Source organism: Marmota marmota, unplaced genomic scaffold, assembly GCF_001458135.2.
Source record: "Marmota marmota marmota unplaced genomic scaffold, marMar, whole genome shotgun sequence".
In the NCBI taxonomy this organism is placed as follows: Eukaryota; Metazoa; Chordata; class Mammalia; order Rodentia; family Sciuridae; genus Marmota; species Marmota marmota.
This window is the reverse complement of record NW_026000108.1, coordinates 3,302,614-3,318,855: the sequence shown is the minus strand read 5'-3', so window position 1 is coordinate 3,318,855 and position 16,242 is coordinate 3,302,614. Positions and strand designations below refer to the sequence as shown.

General features: G+C 62.5%; 1 protein-coding gene across 1 annotated transcript in view; it reads left to right on the top strand.

Moving 5' to 3' along the window:
• The window catches only part of Htra3 (HtrA serine peptidase 3), a 15,654-nt gene extending 479 nt beyond the window's left edge, over nucleotides 1–15,175 (top strand). The window contains exons 2-8 of the mRNA XM_015481718.2: nucleotides 1,771–1,993; nucleotides 4,486–4,680; nucleotides 5,376–5,408; nucleotides 6,182–6,296; nucleotides 12,411–12,459; nucleotides 13,730–13,825; nucleotides 14,153–15,175. Of these exons, the coding sequence (XP_015337204.2) occupies nucleotides 1,823–1,993; nucleotides 4,486–4,680; nucleotides 5,376–5,408; nucleotides 6,182–6,296; nucleotides 12,411–12,459; nucleotides 13,730–13,825; nucleotides 14,153–14,318 (825 nt within the window). The 5' untranslated portion in view covers nucleotides 1,771–1,822 and the 3' untranslated portion in view covers nucleotides 14,319–15,175. The remainder of the gene's footprint in view (nucleotides 1–1,770; nucleotides 1,994–4,485; nucleotides 4,681–5,375; nucleotides 5,409–6,181; nucleotides 6,297–12,410; nucleotides 12,460–13,729; nucleotides 13,826–14,152) is intronic.
• Nucleotides 15,176–16,242: the final 1,067 nt, after the last annotated feature.

Below are 16,242 nucleotides of genomic sequence, written 5' to 3'. Positions count from 1 at the left end.
ATGGGCACTCACGGGATTCAGTGCACGGGTGACCGTGGCCCACGCGACCAGCGGCCTGCAGAGCGCCCTGCGTTGGTGGACAGTCCCAGGCCACGGAGCCCCAAGGAGCCCCAGGAGGGGCCTCTGCTGTCCCCATTCCAGGAGGCCAAAGCCCAGGCCTGAGATTGCCGCAAAGCTGGAGGCCCCGCTGCGGCTGACCTGGGCTCCTGACCCCAGGGTGGAACCGGTCTCTGTGCAGAGGCTGACCCCCGGCTGCCCTTCCCTGGGGGCCGAGACAAGTCATTGAGGAAATTACAACTGGGTGCACTAAGTGGCACTTCGCTGTCCCTCTGTGTCTGGACAGCCACACCAGCTCCCCGCAGAGCGGGGGCACCAGCCCCACACCACTGATCACTGACTGCAGGTGGCCTGGGGGGTGGCAGTGCCAGTCCCTCCTTGGCCTTGGAGGCAGTGATCTGAGTGGATGGTGACCCCTGACCTAGGTGTGGGCACGGGGAGGAGACCACAGGACCCCCTCGGGCCCTGTCTGCAAACCCCATGTGCTGGGCGCGGGGGCTGTGCAGGGCTTCTGGAGGTGACACAGCTGGGCAGGACGGGGCTGTCACAGCCGGGAGTGGACAGTGCCAGGCTCAGAGCGCAGGGTGGTTGAGCAGCTGGACACAAACTCACGCTCTGCCCGTCGCCGTGGCCTGACCCGGGCAGGGCTGGGCTTCCCTGGGCATGTGCTGCGTTGTTTTCCTGGATTCTGACAGAAGGGTCAAGACCACGTGGCCTGGCCGCAGAGGGCTGGTCACCGCTCCGGAGGCCGGAAGCCCAACATCAGGGTGTGCCCGGGAGAGCCTGCTCCAGGCCTCTCTCCTTGCTGGTGGGCAGCAGCGCTTGGCATCCTGGGCTGTGCTGTGTTGTCCAGTCCACCCACTGGCCCGTGCCCCCGTGTCCCTGTATCTGACAGTCCCTGGGTTTGGGGCCACTCTGCTCTAGCGTGACCTCATCTTAACTTCATTACAGCGGCAAAGACCCTGTTTGCATGAGGTGCTGGACTAACGCTTGTGCCCATGCCCACACCGGCCGTGAGTGTGCGGGCCTGGCCCACCTTGGAGCCGCCCGGTGGCCTTGCTGCTGTCTGAGGGGCTATTTCTGCACCTTGCAGAAGCCCTTGTGCCCCTGAGATGTGCCAGGCCTTCCTCCTGGTGTTTCCTCTCCTGCCTGGTCCAGGTCCCAAGGGCCTGGTCCCCTGTCCCCGTCCACTTAGCAGCCCCAGGGACTGTGCACTGCCCGGCACCAGCCCTGTGCTGGGACCCGGGACGCCCCACCTGCCCCAAGCTGCCTCTGCTGCCCCTCCCTCCCTTCTGGGTGGGTGTGGCCCTGACGCAGACAGCCTGTTTCCAGATGGGGCGACTGAGGCCCGAGGCTTAGACACCTACCTGAGGGCTACAGCTAATCAGCGGGCCTGGCCATCAGGGTCCAGTCTGTCTGGCTCCAGGGCCCCGTGTGGGCAGACAGTGCCGCTGGGGGCCGCGCAGGCCTTCACGGGCATGGTGCTCATCGCAGCAAATTGCAGGCTGGAGGTGACCATCCCTTCTTTATGGCTGTGAGGCGGGCCCAGCTTCATGGCCAGGGCATGGCCTGTAGGTGACACAGCCACCATCTGTGCAGCCCGGGGACTCCACGCCCGTGCTCTCTGGCCCATGCGGGCTCCTCTCCCGGCTGCCTGCCCCTGCCCCGGCCGAGGAGGCCTGCCTGAGCACCCCCTGTGCCTGCGCTCTGCAGACACCCTCTGTTTGGCCGCAACGTGCCCCTGTCCAGCGGTTCGGGCTTCATCATGTCGGAGGCGGGTCTGATCGTCACCAACGCCCACGTGGTGTCCAGCACCAACTCAGCCTCAGGCCGGCAACAGCTCAAGGTGCAGCTGCAGAACGGAGACTCCTACGAGGCCACCATCAAGGACATCGACAAGAAGTCTGACATTGCCACCATCAAGATCCACCCCAAGGTGAGCTCAGGGACAGCAGGGACACCGTGAGGCAGCCTGTTCCTGACCCCAGGCCTCTGGATGCCCGGCCCAACGTCCCCAGGACGGCTGGGGAACTGAGTCCTGAGGGCCACCAGCAATCGTCCCATGGTCACTGGCCAAGTCAGAGCTGGAGCCTGGGTCTCTGGAGCCCTGCCCTTCCCTGCCCTTCCCGGCCCCAGGCGCAGGACCGAGCAAGACTGCGTGACTGGCCAGGCAGTGTGTGGCGAGCAGCGGGAAGACCAGGTCCTCGTCACTCCCTAGGACGGGGCTCCATGGGCGCACCTAGGGCCTGCTCCTGCAGATGCAGCTGTCCCATGTGGCCACTGAGGCCAGAGCCTTGGAAGACACCCACCTCGCCCTCCACGGCATCTGCCCCTGCCTCTGGCTGCCCAGCACAGCTGCCCCGGCACAGGGACTCTGTTTCTGGTGCTGGGCACAAGCCGTGCTTACTCAGGTAGTCCCTGCCTGGAATCTCAGATGGAGAAACTGAGGCTGGGGGAGGGCAGGTAACTCCAGGACCGTGGCCAAGTGTGGCAGGGTCAGCCGGCTGAGCCGAGACGCTGGGCCTCCCCTGGGCTTGTTCGCGGTGCCCAGTGTGGTCGTTAGGCTGCCTTGGGGTTCCCGTGGCCTCCTCCGCGACTGTCACGCAGTCACTAAGCCTCTGGTGGGCGCCTGCACGTGGGGCTTCCCTGGTGCTGAGTTGGGGTCTGGCCCCTCCCCTGGACACAGGTGGACAGCACTCGTAGTGACAGGTCTCTGGCAGGACCTCCTGTGGCCCTGCCAAGGCAGGCTGGAGACAGTTCCTGCACCTGAGCCAGCTCACCCCCAGCTGCTGAGTCTGGGGCGTCACCTCCCTTTAAAGTCAGGGAACCTGAGTCCTGGCAGGAGCAGGCTCGAGGACAGAAGCCGGCCCATCCCGTGACGCGCCTGGTGGTCATGCTGTGGGCTGGGGCCCCGTGGTCTCTGTCACCACTGGGCAACTGTGCTGATGTCCAGAGGGGCCGTCGGCCAGGCCAGGGTGAGGTCACTGTGCCCAGCAGAGCCTGAGCGCAGGCAGAGGGGGTGTGGCCTGAGGACCACAGCTGGCCCTGCCCCGGGGCCCAGGCCGGGAGGGGAGAGCCAGACGGTGCCGGCTGGGTCTCTCCGCCTGGTTTCATGGCACTGTCCTGAGGGACCAGCCAGCGTGGACACCAGGTGGGCAGAGCAGATGCTCTCGTGGACACCTGTGCCCATAGGTGCTGCCCGAGCCAGTGAAACCCAGCACTGAACCCCTGGCCAGCACCTCCTGCCATGTCCCCAGGGGAAGCCCCCTTGAGCCTGGCGGCCTCGTGGCGCCAACCCAGCGGTGGCTCCGCCTCCCCACTGGCCAGCTCCGGTTTCGGGCCTCCCTGCACACAAGCCACCCTGGCCCTCTGGCCTCTCAGAGGTCTGCTCTCTGGGTCCCCGCCTTCCGATGGGTGGCCTGGCTCCTCCTCCTGGGCCCCTACATGCCATGGACGGAAGCTTCATGGCCAGTATCAGAGCACAGGGGTCCGTGCCCACACCCGCCGGGGTCTCTCCGTGTGGCTTCCGTCCGCGGATGCCCCCTCTTCTCCACGGACAGCTGTTATGAAAACTGCCCCCCAGGAAGGTGTCTCATTTGACATGGAGGCCCCCAACAGGGCTAGAAGGGCAAGGGGAGAACAGAGGGCAGGAGGAGAGGGCCAGAGGTGAGAAGCCGTCCTGCTCCCTCCAGAGCTAGGCCCATGTGGTCTGGCCGTGGGCAGGCAGTCCCAGGTGGCCCTCCCCAGCCTCCCCAGCAGTGACGTCTCAGGCTACTCAGGCAGATCAGACCCTGGGATTGACGTGGACGCCACTGACAGGGCTGCCTGGCTCTTGCCAGTCACCTGCCCTGTGTGTGCACCTTGGCACTTGCTCACGGGCACCCCTCAGAGCCTCCCTGCAGCTCCTGAGTGCAGAGCAAGTTGGACTTGGCCCCTCTGCCAGCTCCCAGCCCAGTCACAGGTCAGACAGAGGCTCTGAGCCCCACGTGAAGAGAGGGGCACTGGGGCTGGCGTGGGTGGCCACGTCAGCTCACCCCGGGACTCGGGTGCCCTGTGCGTCTGTCAGGAGGTGTGGTGTCGAGGGGTCCTCAGCTGGCTCTGGCACCTGCAGAGCTGTCCACCCCAGGCACCACCGGATTTCCAGAGGGTCCTGTGGCCATTAAGCCAGGAGGCTCAGGAGCTCAGAGGCTGTGCCCAGCTGGGCCCTCTGTGCCTTCCCGTGGTGGGCCACGTGGCCAGCCCTACTGAGCCTCTGTTCTATGACTCCAGCTTGGGTCTGGCGCTGTCCTGGCCCTGGTCCATGCTGGGGCCTGGCTCGGCCTCATGGGGCCCTCCCTGTACAGCTGCCCCCGGCTTCCCTGGGCCCACCCACTGGGATCTCAACTCAGGTCACCTGAGCCTCCCTCTCTTTTCTCCCCATCCCCCCAGAAAAAGCTCCCTGTGTTGCTGCTGGGTCACTCGGCAGACCTGCGGCCTGGTGAGTTCGTGGTGGCCATTGGCAGTCCCTTCGCCCTACAGAACACTGTGACGACGGGCATCGTCAGCACCGCCCAGCGGGACGGCAGGGAGCTGGGCCTCCGGGACTCAGACATGGACTACGTCCAGACAGACGCCATCATCAACGTGAGTCCCAGAGCAGGGGAGGCCGCCAGGCCCTGGCACACCCTGTTCACACCCAAGACCTGGCTCGCTCCTGTCCCCGGAGCAGGTTCCAGCTCCTCACTGCTGCCAGAAGCCGTGCTGACCCGGGCCTTGTGCCCAGGCTTGCCGGCCACCCTGGGGGTTCAGACCCTAATGGTCCTTCAGCCATGGGGAGGCCTGGCCGCGACCCGGACGCCTTGTCCCCCGGGGCAGCGTTGCATTCTGCCATGCTGGGTCATGCCCGGGCTGTGCCCAGCTGGGCCCTCTACCTCCCTGTGGTGCCTCCCCTGCATTCTCAGGGCTCTGCCCAGACAGTGCGGCACACGCCCGCCGGGCCTGCGTGACTCCCAGGGCTGGAACCGTTAGTCTCTATGGGGACCCCGGGCCAGGTCAGCAGGACCGGGAAGGTGCCCTGCGCTGCATGCCCCACTGGGTGCCCCTGCCCGCCAGTGGTCAGACACCAAAGCAGGGGGCCTGCGCGGAGAGCGCTGGTGGACAGAGGAGTCCTCAGAGGGCTGTGGGCGTGGCCTCTGTGGCCTCAGCTCTCCTGTGGGTGAGGCAGGGCTGAGCCGAGGCTGCGGGGGGCAGCGCTGTTGTGTCTCCACCGCCTGAGCCAGGGCCAGGCAGAGGGGCGCTGGGGGCTCAGGCAGAGCTAACACCTGTTTCCTCCCCTGCAGTACGGGAACTCCGGGGGACCCCTGGTGAACCTGGTGAGTGTCTCCTAGATCCAGCGTCTGGTTTCCAGGGCTTTGCTCGCAGCGGGGCACAGCCTCAAGGCAGGGACAGGACCCACAGTCAGGCCCCAGAATCCACACACCTAACAGACAGGAGCACGGCTGGGCCGGAGGCCCAGGAGGGGACTGAGCCCCAAGGCCCATGTTGCCCCATGCCCTCAAGGGCCGAGGCTGCCACCAGAGTGCACTGCCCAAGAACAGCGCCCTGAGTGCGTGGGGCAGGAGACAGTCTGGGCGATCGTCACCCTGGGCCTCCCTCCCTCAGGTTTATATTCAAGGTCCATCCCACCCCTGGCCAGGGCACAGGCCCAGGGTGCTGCCCAGGCTGAGGGAGTGAGGTCCTGGTGGCTGGGGAAGAGGCAGGGGGAGGCTCAGGGACAAAGGCATGCTGTGGGGCTGCCCTGGCCCCACTCCCTGCCCCCTGCTTCCTAGACACGAAGACAGCGCCCTGTCACAGCCCTCCCTCTCTCTTGGCATCCTGGGTCCAGGGGCACTACCGCCCAGGGCAGAGGGTGGGGCAGGGGGCAGGCCTCGACTTCGAGCTCCCAGGACGGAGAAGGTCTCTCTGGAGATAGCAGAAGGGGGACAACCCAGGAGCAACCCCTCAGGCCAGTTGGGGCTACTCCAGGAGTGTCCCTATGGGGGCATTGAGGGCCCCCTCTGGAGAGGAGGCTGTGGGCACCGTGCCTTGTGGGCAGCAGTTTGCCTGGCTCCCTCGTGTGACCACCCTCCTTTGATGGCCCTGCCAGGATGGCGAGGTCATTGGCATCAACACGCTCAAGGTTGCAGCTGGCATCTCCTTTGCCATCCCCTCAGACCGCATCACGCGCTTCCTGTCAGAGTTCCAGGACAAGCACATCAAAGGTACGGCCTCCTGGGGGGCGGGGGGCAGGGGCACCCCCAGGGCCAGGCCCTGCCTCCCGGCTCCGGGGCCAGCGTCGGAGCAGGTGCGCTGTGAGCAGTGCTCACCACCAGACGGGGTCCCTTCGCCCTCCCAGAGCCAGGGGACGTCAGGACAGCTCCTCTGTGTCCTCTCGGGGGCCTCCCTGCCCCTCCTCACTTGCTGCCCTCCAGGCACATCTGGTGGCTCCGGGCTCTGGCCTCAGTTCTCTTCATCAGCTTGGACTTTCTGGTTCCTCTTGACTGGGCTGTTCCTTAGTTGTCACAGTTTGATGGTTTCTTCCTAATACCCACCCACCCACCCACCCACCAGTCCACCAGCCCACTCACCTACCCACTCACCCGTGGACCTGTCCATCCATCTGTCCATTTATCCTCCCACCTTTCCACCCACCTACTTGTCATCAGCCCACCCACCCATCCATCCACCCGTCCACCCACCTGCCCCCACCCATCCCTCCTTCTCTCCCTTCCTTCGACCCTTCCATCCAACCATTCATCCACCCACCCCACTCACTCACCATCCACCCACTACCTAGTCTATCCATCCATCCATCTATCCATCCTCACGTCCGCGTGCCCATCCATTTTCCCATTCACCTGTTCCGCCTCCCCTCCCTTCCTCCCACCCATCCCTCCATCCGTGGCCAACTCCTTCTTCCACCTCCAGCCAACTTCCCTCTCCTCATCCCCGTCCCAACAGGGCTGCCCACTCCACCCTGTCCACTCCTACGTGGCCATGAGCACCCCTCTGGGAGAGGTCTTGCCACGGCACAAGGTGACTGTCCGAGTGAGATCACCCCAGTCACCTTTGGTTGGTGGTGGCGCCACCTTCCAGGGGAGGGCACACTCCTGACCTGGGCCCTTTCCTGGTGGCCCAGTTGAACTTCTCCATCTTGTGCTCACCTCCTGGCCGACACCCAGCCTGGCACCCGGCACCCTCGCCCTGACCTTGCTCCCTGTCTCCCCCGCCCCTCACCAGCACTCCACTGAGCAGGGCCCTCTCTGCTCGCCCCTCCTCCACCATCCTGCCCGCCAAGCACAAGGACCCCAGCGCAGCCTGAGGACTGGTCAAAGAAGAATGGCCACCGGACCCTGCATTCGTTCCTAAGTGTCCTTAGGTGAAGACAGTCTGGGGCTGGGCAGAGGCTCTTTCCCACGAAGCCCAGCCTCCTCTTCTTGGGCAGTGGGCACCATCTGAGCCCCAGGCCTCTTCTTCTTGGCTGCCAGGAGCCTCAGAGCTAGACTAGGGCTGCACCTTGGTTCCTTGGTAGCTGGGTCCTTCCTTCTCCGAGCCTTTCCAGTTTAGCTGTCCTAGGTCTCTGGGTCCCCTGGACTGGGCCACCCCGGGAGTCAGTGGCTGTGCCTGTGGGTGAGGTGTGAGCTGCCTGTCTTGCTGGAGTGGGGTGGTGGCCTCTCCCTTCTCGCCTCTTCCTCTCCTTTCTTGGAAAAGGACCCGCCAGCACCTGGCTTTGCTTCTCTGTGTCACGGGGACTGTCCTGGTCAGCACTGACCTCACCTGGCCCCTGAGAAACCTTCATCCCTCACCCAAGGACAGTGCAGACCACCCCCTCCCACAAAGACCCCTCAGATATCTTAGCTGAGAAGCGAATCTGTTGTTTTAAAATTCTTCCAAAGTTAGAGTTTGTTTTTTCTTTTTCTAAATAAAAATATGAAATGATCCAAACCCAGTTAAAGTTCTTTAAAATGATCAATCTTTTTATTAAATCAGGATGCTAAGTGCACTCTTGTTCTCGTCCAGGGCTGCAGATGCCCCGGGGGCTTTCAGGTCACGTGACCACTGCACTGTGGGGGGCAGGGCTCCTTGGCTGTGAGAGCTCAGGAAAGCTGCAGGGTAGGAGTGGGCAGGGGGGGACAGGCAGAACTTGGGGAGGTCCTTCCCAAGCAGACTGGGGAGTGGGAGAGGCAGCCCCCCACCCACAGAGGCAAGGCTGGAGCAGGAGGGCAGGGCAGGGCAGAGCCGAGGCCCAGGCTGGGCAGGGGGTCTTGTGCCTCTCATTCCTTCTTCAGGGAGAGGGGGCAGCTGAGCCCAGGCCAGCCTCTCCTCCTGAGCTCTGGACAAGGTCCAGCTGAACTTTGGCTTTGTCACACACAAGGCCGGGGCAGCCAGGGCAAGTGTCCAGCTGCCTCTCCCTGCCTGGCCCTCCTGCAGGCTGGACCAAGCCCTCAAAGAGCATGCCCCAAGGGCCAACAGGTGACATGGTGTCTCAGAGATCAGGAGGAAGGCAGGTGGGAGGCTACAGAGGACAGGGAGCAGGAGACCCCTGGGAGGTGGCATCTGGCAGAGGGGCGCCTGCTCAGGAGATGGGGGAGGCCCTGTCTGACCATGAGCAGGACGTGTGACATCCCAGGGGTGGGCCAGCGCATTCTGGGCAGGACCCCGGGCCAGCGTGGGGGCTGGAGAGGCTTAGAGAGTGGGGGTAACGACAGGGGCTCCTCTGGCTGGGGGGGGGCAAGGTGAGCCACGGAACAGCAGGTGCTCTCAGTACCCTGCCCGGTGGCAGCAGTCAGGGAGACCTGGTGGGTGGGGGTCTGCTTGAAGGTGGAGCCAGCAGGGTTTCTAGAAAGGTGGAATGTGGGTGGGAGCGGGAGGGACTGGGCAGAGCCCTGGGAGCCGCGGGCAGGAGGGAGCCAGGCAGGAGGGAGCCAAGGGCAGGAGGGAGCTGGGGAGCAGCCCCTGTGCACGGAGGTTTTGGGTTGTGGAGGTGACATTCCCACTCAGGGGCTTTACCGCATTCTGCTTCTAAAGCTCATGTGCCCAGGTCACGGGCCCTTTCAGGCTCCATCTCCTCGCCATTCGGCGGCCTCTGGGCTCCCTCTGAAGGGCACCCTGGGGCGGCGGAGCCATGGGCTGAGGAAGGAGCGCAGCCAGGTGCCCAGCTCCTCCGGCCAGTGGCGGACGCCCTTGTTCACAAGACTCCAGCAAAGGCTGCGGGAAAACCTGGGGTCACGACCACACCCCTGCCCCTGCCCCCGTGTCCCTAGAGAGCTGCCTCCATGGCTGGGCTGCTGGCCCTGCTGGAGGGGCAGCAAGGGGTCCTCCTACCCAGTGACTGTCCCTGGCCTCCCAGGTGACCCCAAACTGGGCTTCTGCTGGGAAAGCACCCTTCACCTGCAAGGGACCAGGCCCTGCCCCCACGTGTGTGCGGGAGGCCGCACCTTACCTCTTTCAGCGTGGCCTCGCGCTGTGAACCACGCTGACCTGCAGCCAGTGGCCAGGAGGGAGCCGCTAGGGTGGCCCAGGTGTTCAGACTCGGGCTTGGCCTGTCCCCGTCCAGCCTCCTGGGCTTAGACTTGAGTCCACAGACTCACCTCCCCACGGACCTCTCCCCAGCTGTAGGAGGAGACTCCTGCCCACCAGCCCCCAGCGGCCCCTCAGTGAAGGGCAGCCCCGTCCTTTCACGCCTCCAGCCCTCGTCCCTCCCACCAGCAAGCCCTCGGGGCCTACCTGCAGGACTACGCACACCTGGCCTCTGGCCACCAGAGCCCTTACTGGCCTGTCTCCCTGCTGACCCCAGACCCTTCCGCAGCCGGGAGGCTTCAGAACCCCAGGCAGCCTGTGCCGTGAGCCAGTTGAAAACCAGAGCCTGCAGACACCACCCACCATGTGGCCGGTAAAGTCGTCCATCTTTGGTGAAGTGTCTGTTTAAATATTTTGCCCTAAAAAAAAAAAAAAAAGCTTCAGGTTGCTTGTGCTCCTGGAGGGGCTGCAGTTTCCCTCTGGTTGGCACAGGAGCCTGATCCGTGAGCTGCAGGGGTTCTCTGCTGCCCTGACTGGCCTTTTTCTTCTCTTAACAGTTGTGTCTTTAAAGAGCAGAAATTTGGTACAATTGGATGAATCCAGCTTCTTTGGGACTAGGTCACGCATCTAGTGTCGTAGCTAAGGGATCTCCGCAGCCCAAGACCAGGATTCTCCCCCAAAAGTCCTACTTTTTGAGGTTTCAGACTTGGGGCTAAAACACATTTCAAAATAGATTTTTATATGGTGCAAAGTAGAGAGAGGGGCTTCAGGCCGGGTGTGGAGCCCCCTGCCCGCCCTTGCTCTTCCTCCAGCTGTTTTGGCTCTTCCAGTCCTTTGACTCCCAAACCTTCAGGGTTAGCTTTTCACTCTGGTGACCTGCCGGGGTCTGGGTCGGGCTTGCATTGGACCCAGAGATGAGCCTGGGGAGAACTGGCTTGCTGTCCACACTGTTGGGCCTTTGGACCTGAGATCACAGTCTCTCCCCGTCGATTGGGTCCTCTTTGGCCCTTCTCAGCAGTGGCCAGAGTTTGCAGTGTCCAGGTCAGTCGCTGATGGTCTGTAACAAGAATATACAAATAAGATGCTGTTGGCGTGTTGGTCCTGAGACAGCTGCCTCCCCAGATTGGTAGCTCCCTGATGGCCAGTCACCTCCCCGCCACGGAGACGAGGACCTGAGAAAATCAGCCAGAGGAGGAGAGGCTTACTGTGAGTCGGTTCCAGAGGAGTCAGTCCGTGGGCAGTTGGCGCCATCATTTCAGGGCCTGAGGTGAGGCAGAGCATGGTCAGGAGGCTCACGGGGAAGCAGAGCTGCCCGCCTCATGGAGCAGAGCGAGAGGAGGGCACAGGGACAGACACACCTCCTGCCGTTCCCACCACCTCCGAGAGTCCATTCAGATGACTCCACCCGTGGGTTAGTCCACTGAGGTAGAGCCCTGAGTCCAGTGCCTTCCCAGGAGCCCTACCCCTGGACACTGCTGCCCGGGAACCACGCCTTCAACCCGGGAGCCGCTGGGAGCGTTAGGTCCAACCGTGACACTGGTGCTCACTGTCACTTTTCTGTAGAGTCTACTAGATTGTTTACATAGATGGCCTTACAGCCCGAATGTCACAGTCGGACCTCTTCGTGTCCAGTCTGAATGTCCTTTCTCTCTTTTTCTTACCCGGGAAGAATTTCTGGTAAAACATTCAAGGGAAGTGGTGAGAGTGGACATCCTTGTCCAGTCCCCTGTCGTCCAGTTCCCATCTTAGGGAAGGACAGAGCGTTTCCAGGCGTGTTGGCCTCGGGTGGTTGGTGACACCCTTGTGCTGTCTCTGGGTCCGTGCCATGCGGCCTCTCCAGCTCTCCCCGGTGACAACGGTGTCTCTTCTCTTCCCCAGTCATGCTGCTAAAGGTCTATCAGGTTTTTTGGTGGCAAAGAATGAGATTTGGGTTTGCCTTTATCTTCTCCATTGTTTCTATTTCATTGATTCAGACTGTTTCTTTCCATGTGCTCTCTTGACGTCTCATTGGCCTCCTTTCTGTGTTTTTTGGGTGGAATCTGGGCCCTGACTTGAGGCCACCCTTTTGTGACACACACACTTAAGTAAGCTGGTTCCCCTGTAAGAGCTGCCTTATTCCCACAAAGCTTGATGTGTTAGATTTTCACTTTTATGCAATTTTGAAAATACTTTCTCATTTCCCTTTTGATTTCTCCTTTGAAACTGGCTGAGAACTTTCTGGGTTTATTTCTATTATTGATTTCTAGTTTAGTCCATTGTGGTCAGAAAGCTTTTATGAATTGAAAATGTGAAACGAATTGCGTCTTGTTTGATGGTCCACAACATGTCGCTGTAGTCTCTGGGTCTGTGACACCTGCTAAATCGCTGGCTGGAGCAGCGGGGTGGCGGGGCCACCTCAGTGGGCCTGGCACGTGGCTAGTGCTCACCGGGCATTTCAGGTGTCACTGTGTACGGGCAGGTAGTTCAGTTCCAAGTAAGGACACTGGGGACTGGCAATGTAGGGCTGGGGGAGGGCCCTTGGGGTTGGGTGTGGAGCTCAGCAAGGGGAGCGGGTGTTGGAGCTGATGGGTGGAACAGAGATGGAGTGGACGTGAAGGCAGTGGTATGGGGGACTGCAGCTGGGGCATCTCCTAGCTCTGGGGAGTATTTGAGAGGACAGATGCAGGAGCCTGGCCACGTGGGGCCGGCTGCCTCAGGCAGGGTGGCTCCTGCTGCTTCCTGGTCCCAAGGGGCACCTCCTGTCCCCTGCTGGTCCTCTTGGGGAGGGCGGTGGCTTTTCAGCAGCTGTAACCTAGTCCTGCTCTACTCATTTCCAGACTGGAAGAAGCGGTTCATCGGCATTCGGATGCGGACCATCACTCCCAGGTGAGGGGTGCCCCCTCCGTGCCCCTGCTCAGGCTGCCCCGGTCCTGCCTGGCCAATGCTCGGACTCCTCCTGTGCTGCTCTGGATCCCTCCTGGGGCTGCCACACAAGTCACCACAAAGTGGGTGGCTAAGCACAGCCGAATGTGTTAGCTCACGGTTCTGGGGACCCAAAGTCTGCTATCAGGGTGTCAGTGGGGCCCCTCTGAGGGGCTCAGGGAGTAACTTTCCTGCTTCTTCCACTCCTGGTGGCTCCGGGTGTCCTTGGCTTGTGGCCACATCATGTCAATCCCTCCTCTGTGTCCATGTGGCCTCCTCTGTGTGTCTGTGTCCAAATCTCCCTCCTGTTTCTCTTACAAAATCCCCAGTCCCTGGACTTAGGACTCACCCTACATCAGGATGACATCATCTCAGGATCCTTAACTGATCCCATCTTCAAAGACCCTGTTTCCAACAAGGTCGCACCCTGAGGTCCTGGGAGTGCATGGATCTGGGGGATGCGCTTCTGCCTCACAGGCCACCCCTCTTTGCAGAGCCCCAGCTTTGCCTTCCCCACTGTTCGTGGGACCCCTCCCCACCTCCTTGGCCATGAGCCCCACCCACTCTACTCTGCCCCCAATGGCAGGCCTACCGTGATCAGTGCCCAGAAATACCCAGGCGGGACGGAGAAGTGGGCAGAGGAGGGAGACGGGGTCCACCAATCAGGTCCGAGGGTTTGAAGCCGGAGGACGTGCAGGCATCGAGGGGCTCTGGGAAGAACTGGGATACCCACCCCACCACACGGTCCCCAAATGACACTCTCCCTGTTTCAGGGGGTTACTCCAGGGGTGCAATTTGGAGGCCCTCTGTAATGGAGACCACCACACTGGTGGGCCTGCTCATGTGTCCTTCCTGTTCCTCTGTCCCCTGCCTGTCCTGCCATCTGTCCAGTCTCCTCTGAGCATTCCGTGACGGATGTGCCAAGTGTCTGTCCATCTCTCCTTTCTGCTCCCCACTTGTCCTTCCTCCTTCCATCACCCATCACCTCCCTCCCTCCGCCTCCTTCCTCCCGTGCACCCTCCCTTCTCCCCTCCAGCTCTGCCCTCTACATTTCTAATGGGGCCTCGCATTGAGATTTTCGTGGGGGACACGGAGTGCCCAGGTGGCAGGACAGGGCAGTGTGGCAGCCCCCGGGAGGCTCCTTGTCTGGCCTGGGCAGAGGGCGGGGCAGCTGCATGCCGAGGAGCTGGTGCCAGGGCTCGGAAGAGGCTTCACAGCTGAGCTGTCCTTTCAGTTTGGTGGAGGAACTCCAGGCTGGCGACCCCGACTTCCCGTCGGTCAGCAGTGGGATTTATGTGCAGGAGGTTGTTCCAAATTCACCTTCTCAGAGGTAGGCTCTGCCAAGAGGCGGGGAGCTGCCTGGGAGGCGGGCGGCAGACCCTGGTGGCGGGGTGGAGCCTGGGCCAGGTCTCCTGCACTGACTTCAGGTGGCTGTGAGCTTCCTGGCAAAGATGGCCCAGCATGTCCTGGGGTAGGGCACATGGAGAATGCTATTCCGCACCCACTGGTTCCCTTCTGGGGAAGGGACTTCGTGGTCTGCTGGCTGCTCTTTCTCACTGACATGGTTTTTGTTCAACTGCTGCTGTTGAACCCCACCATGTCCTGGCCTCAGCCCAGGCCCGTGAGAAGAGTGCCCCTGTGTCTCTCCCTTTGGCAGAGGGGGAATCCAAGATGGCGACATCATCGTCAAGGTCAACGGGCGCCCCCTGGTGGACTCAAGTGAGCTGCAGGAGGCCATCATGAAAGAGTCTCCACTCCTGCTGGAGGTGCAGCGGGGCAACGATGACCTCCTGTTCAGCATTGTGCCCGAGGTGGTCGTGTGAGGCGGGCCACCTCTCCAGCATCAAGCGCCAGGGTCAGGCCCTGCAGATGGCAGGGACAGAGCCTCTCCAGGACCAGGACGGAGGACCTGTGGTCCTCAGCAGGGAGGACGCCACAGCCTCCCAGCGTCCAGAGGCAGAGTCCCAGGCTGGGCCTGGCTGGAGGACCAGATCTCCGCCTTGATCCCAAATCCCAGCACCACAAGGGAAGTCCCATGCTCCCCTGGTGCACCTGCTCTTGAAGGTCACCTTCGAAGTTCTCTGGAACCTATAAAACTCCTGCAGTTCCTGAAGTCTACCCTCTTCCTCGGCTTCCTGCCTCTGCACCTGTCCATCCCTCTGTCTGAAATGTCCCCCTGGTCCCACTCACCACCCACGTCGGGTCCCAGCTCCCACGTCTGCTCCTCCTTCATGAGCACCTCCCTCACCCTGTTGTCCAGTTCCCTTCTGCTGCAGTGCCCCCCCCCCATGGTATGACAGGGGCTGCCCGCCCTGCCACCTAGACTCCCCAAAGGGCAGGCTGTGCCCATGACCCCTGGCAGGGTCAGGGTCCAACAGGGACTGGCCTGGAGCAGGTGCCAGTGAACAACCCTCTGCTGAGCCGAGCCCTGCACTGGCCACGAGGTGCACCCTCCCAGGAGCACAGGGAGCAGAGCGTGACACACGCACTCAGCTGCGGCCTGGAGAAGTTCAGCCCCAGGTGGCGGAGGGGAGAGCCGCCCGAGTGCAGGACTGAGCCGGCCCCGCCGTGCCCACAGACTCCCGTGTGTGCCTCCGGGTGTGTCTCGAGCTTCGCTGCACAGCTGCCCGCCCCCTGTGTGTTTCTCTACTGTACGGACATTAAAGTTTACAAGCACAGAGTTGTCCGTCTGAGGGGTGTTGGGGCAGCCCACGCCGAGCAGTCGGCGCTTTCCTGGGGGCCCCGTGTCGCACACCTTGCTAGGTGTAGGAGCCTAGACCGAGGCGGTGGCCTCTGTGATAAGGACAGGTTTCTACAACAGCTAAGGATCGGGACATACCTGTCCCCAAGACCTCTGGTTTTGCAAAGGGTCTCAAGTCAGGCCACGGGGTACAAAGCCCAGCTCCTCCGCTGACTTCCAGCCCCAGGTCTTGGGCAAGAAAAGCCCTCACCCAGCCTTGGCCTCTAGCGGTTTCCAGAACCAGGGCTGGGGGTCCTGCCGGTGCCCTGCATTGGCACCTTCCGTGTGGTGGGTAGAAGACCCCTCCCCTCCTCAGACTGTCCCCCCAGGGGGCAGACACTGACACCCGGCCCTGTGGGTGAGGGCAGTGAGCTGGCGGAGGGCGGTATCTCCTCCCACGCCCACCACGCCCACGGCTGGGGGCCACCAAGCCTCCGGGCCTCCCTCCTGAGACCAAGCAGGGCTGTGGGGTGGGAGGCAGAGCTCAAGTGGCCCTGGTGGCTCTGCCCTCTGAGCCGCAGCCTCCTCGGCTGTGGAGTTGATGCTGCGTCCTTGACGGTTTGGGGTCACCTGAGGATGAGCTGGATGTGGTGGGGACAATGACAGTGCCTGGAGGCTCTTGAGCAGGGTCTGCCCGGTGCCACCTCTCGTCCCGCGCCCGCCCCCCCACGCCCCAGCTGCTCTTGAGTGCAGGGGAGGCCGAGGTGGGGTCTGAGCCCGGCAGGCCAGGCTCGGCTCGGCTCCGACTCCGGCTGACCCTCAGGGCCTTCAGCTCTGAGTCTCTACACCAGGTGGCTGTGGTTACCATCCCCAGGAGGGAGGCCAGCTCTCAGACAGCTCACAGTGCCAGGGCTATGTGTCCACTTGTCCAGGGCAGCCCTGTTGTTGGAGGTGGGACTGTGGCCCCAGGCCCCCTCCTGGCCCCAGGCCTGGCAGCTCCCTCGGGGAGTGCTGACCTCCCAGCTGCCCCTCCAGCTGCTGTTGGTGAAAAACAACTTTTTCGGGGC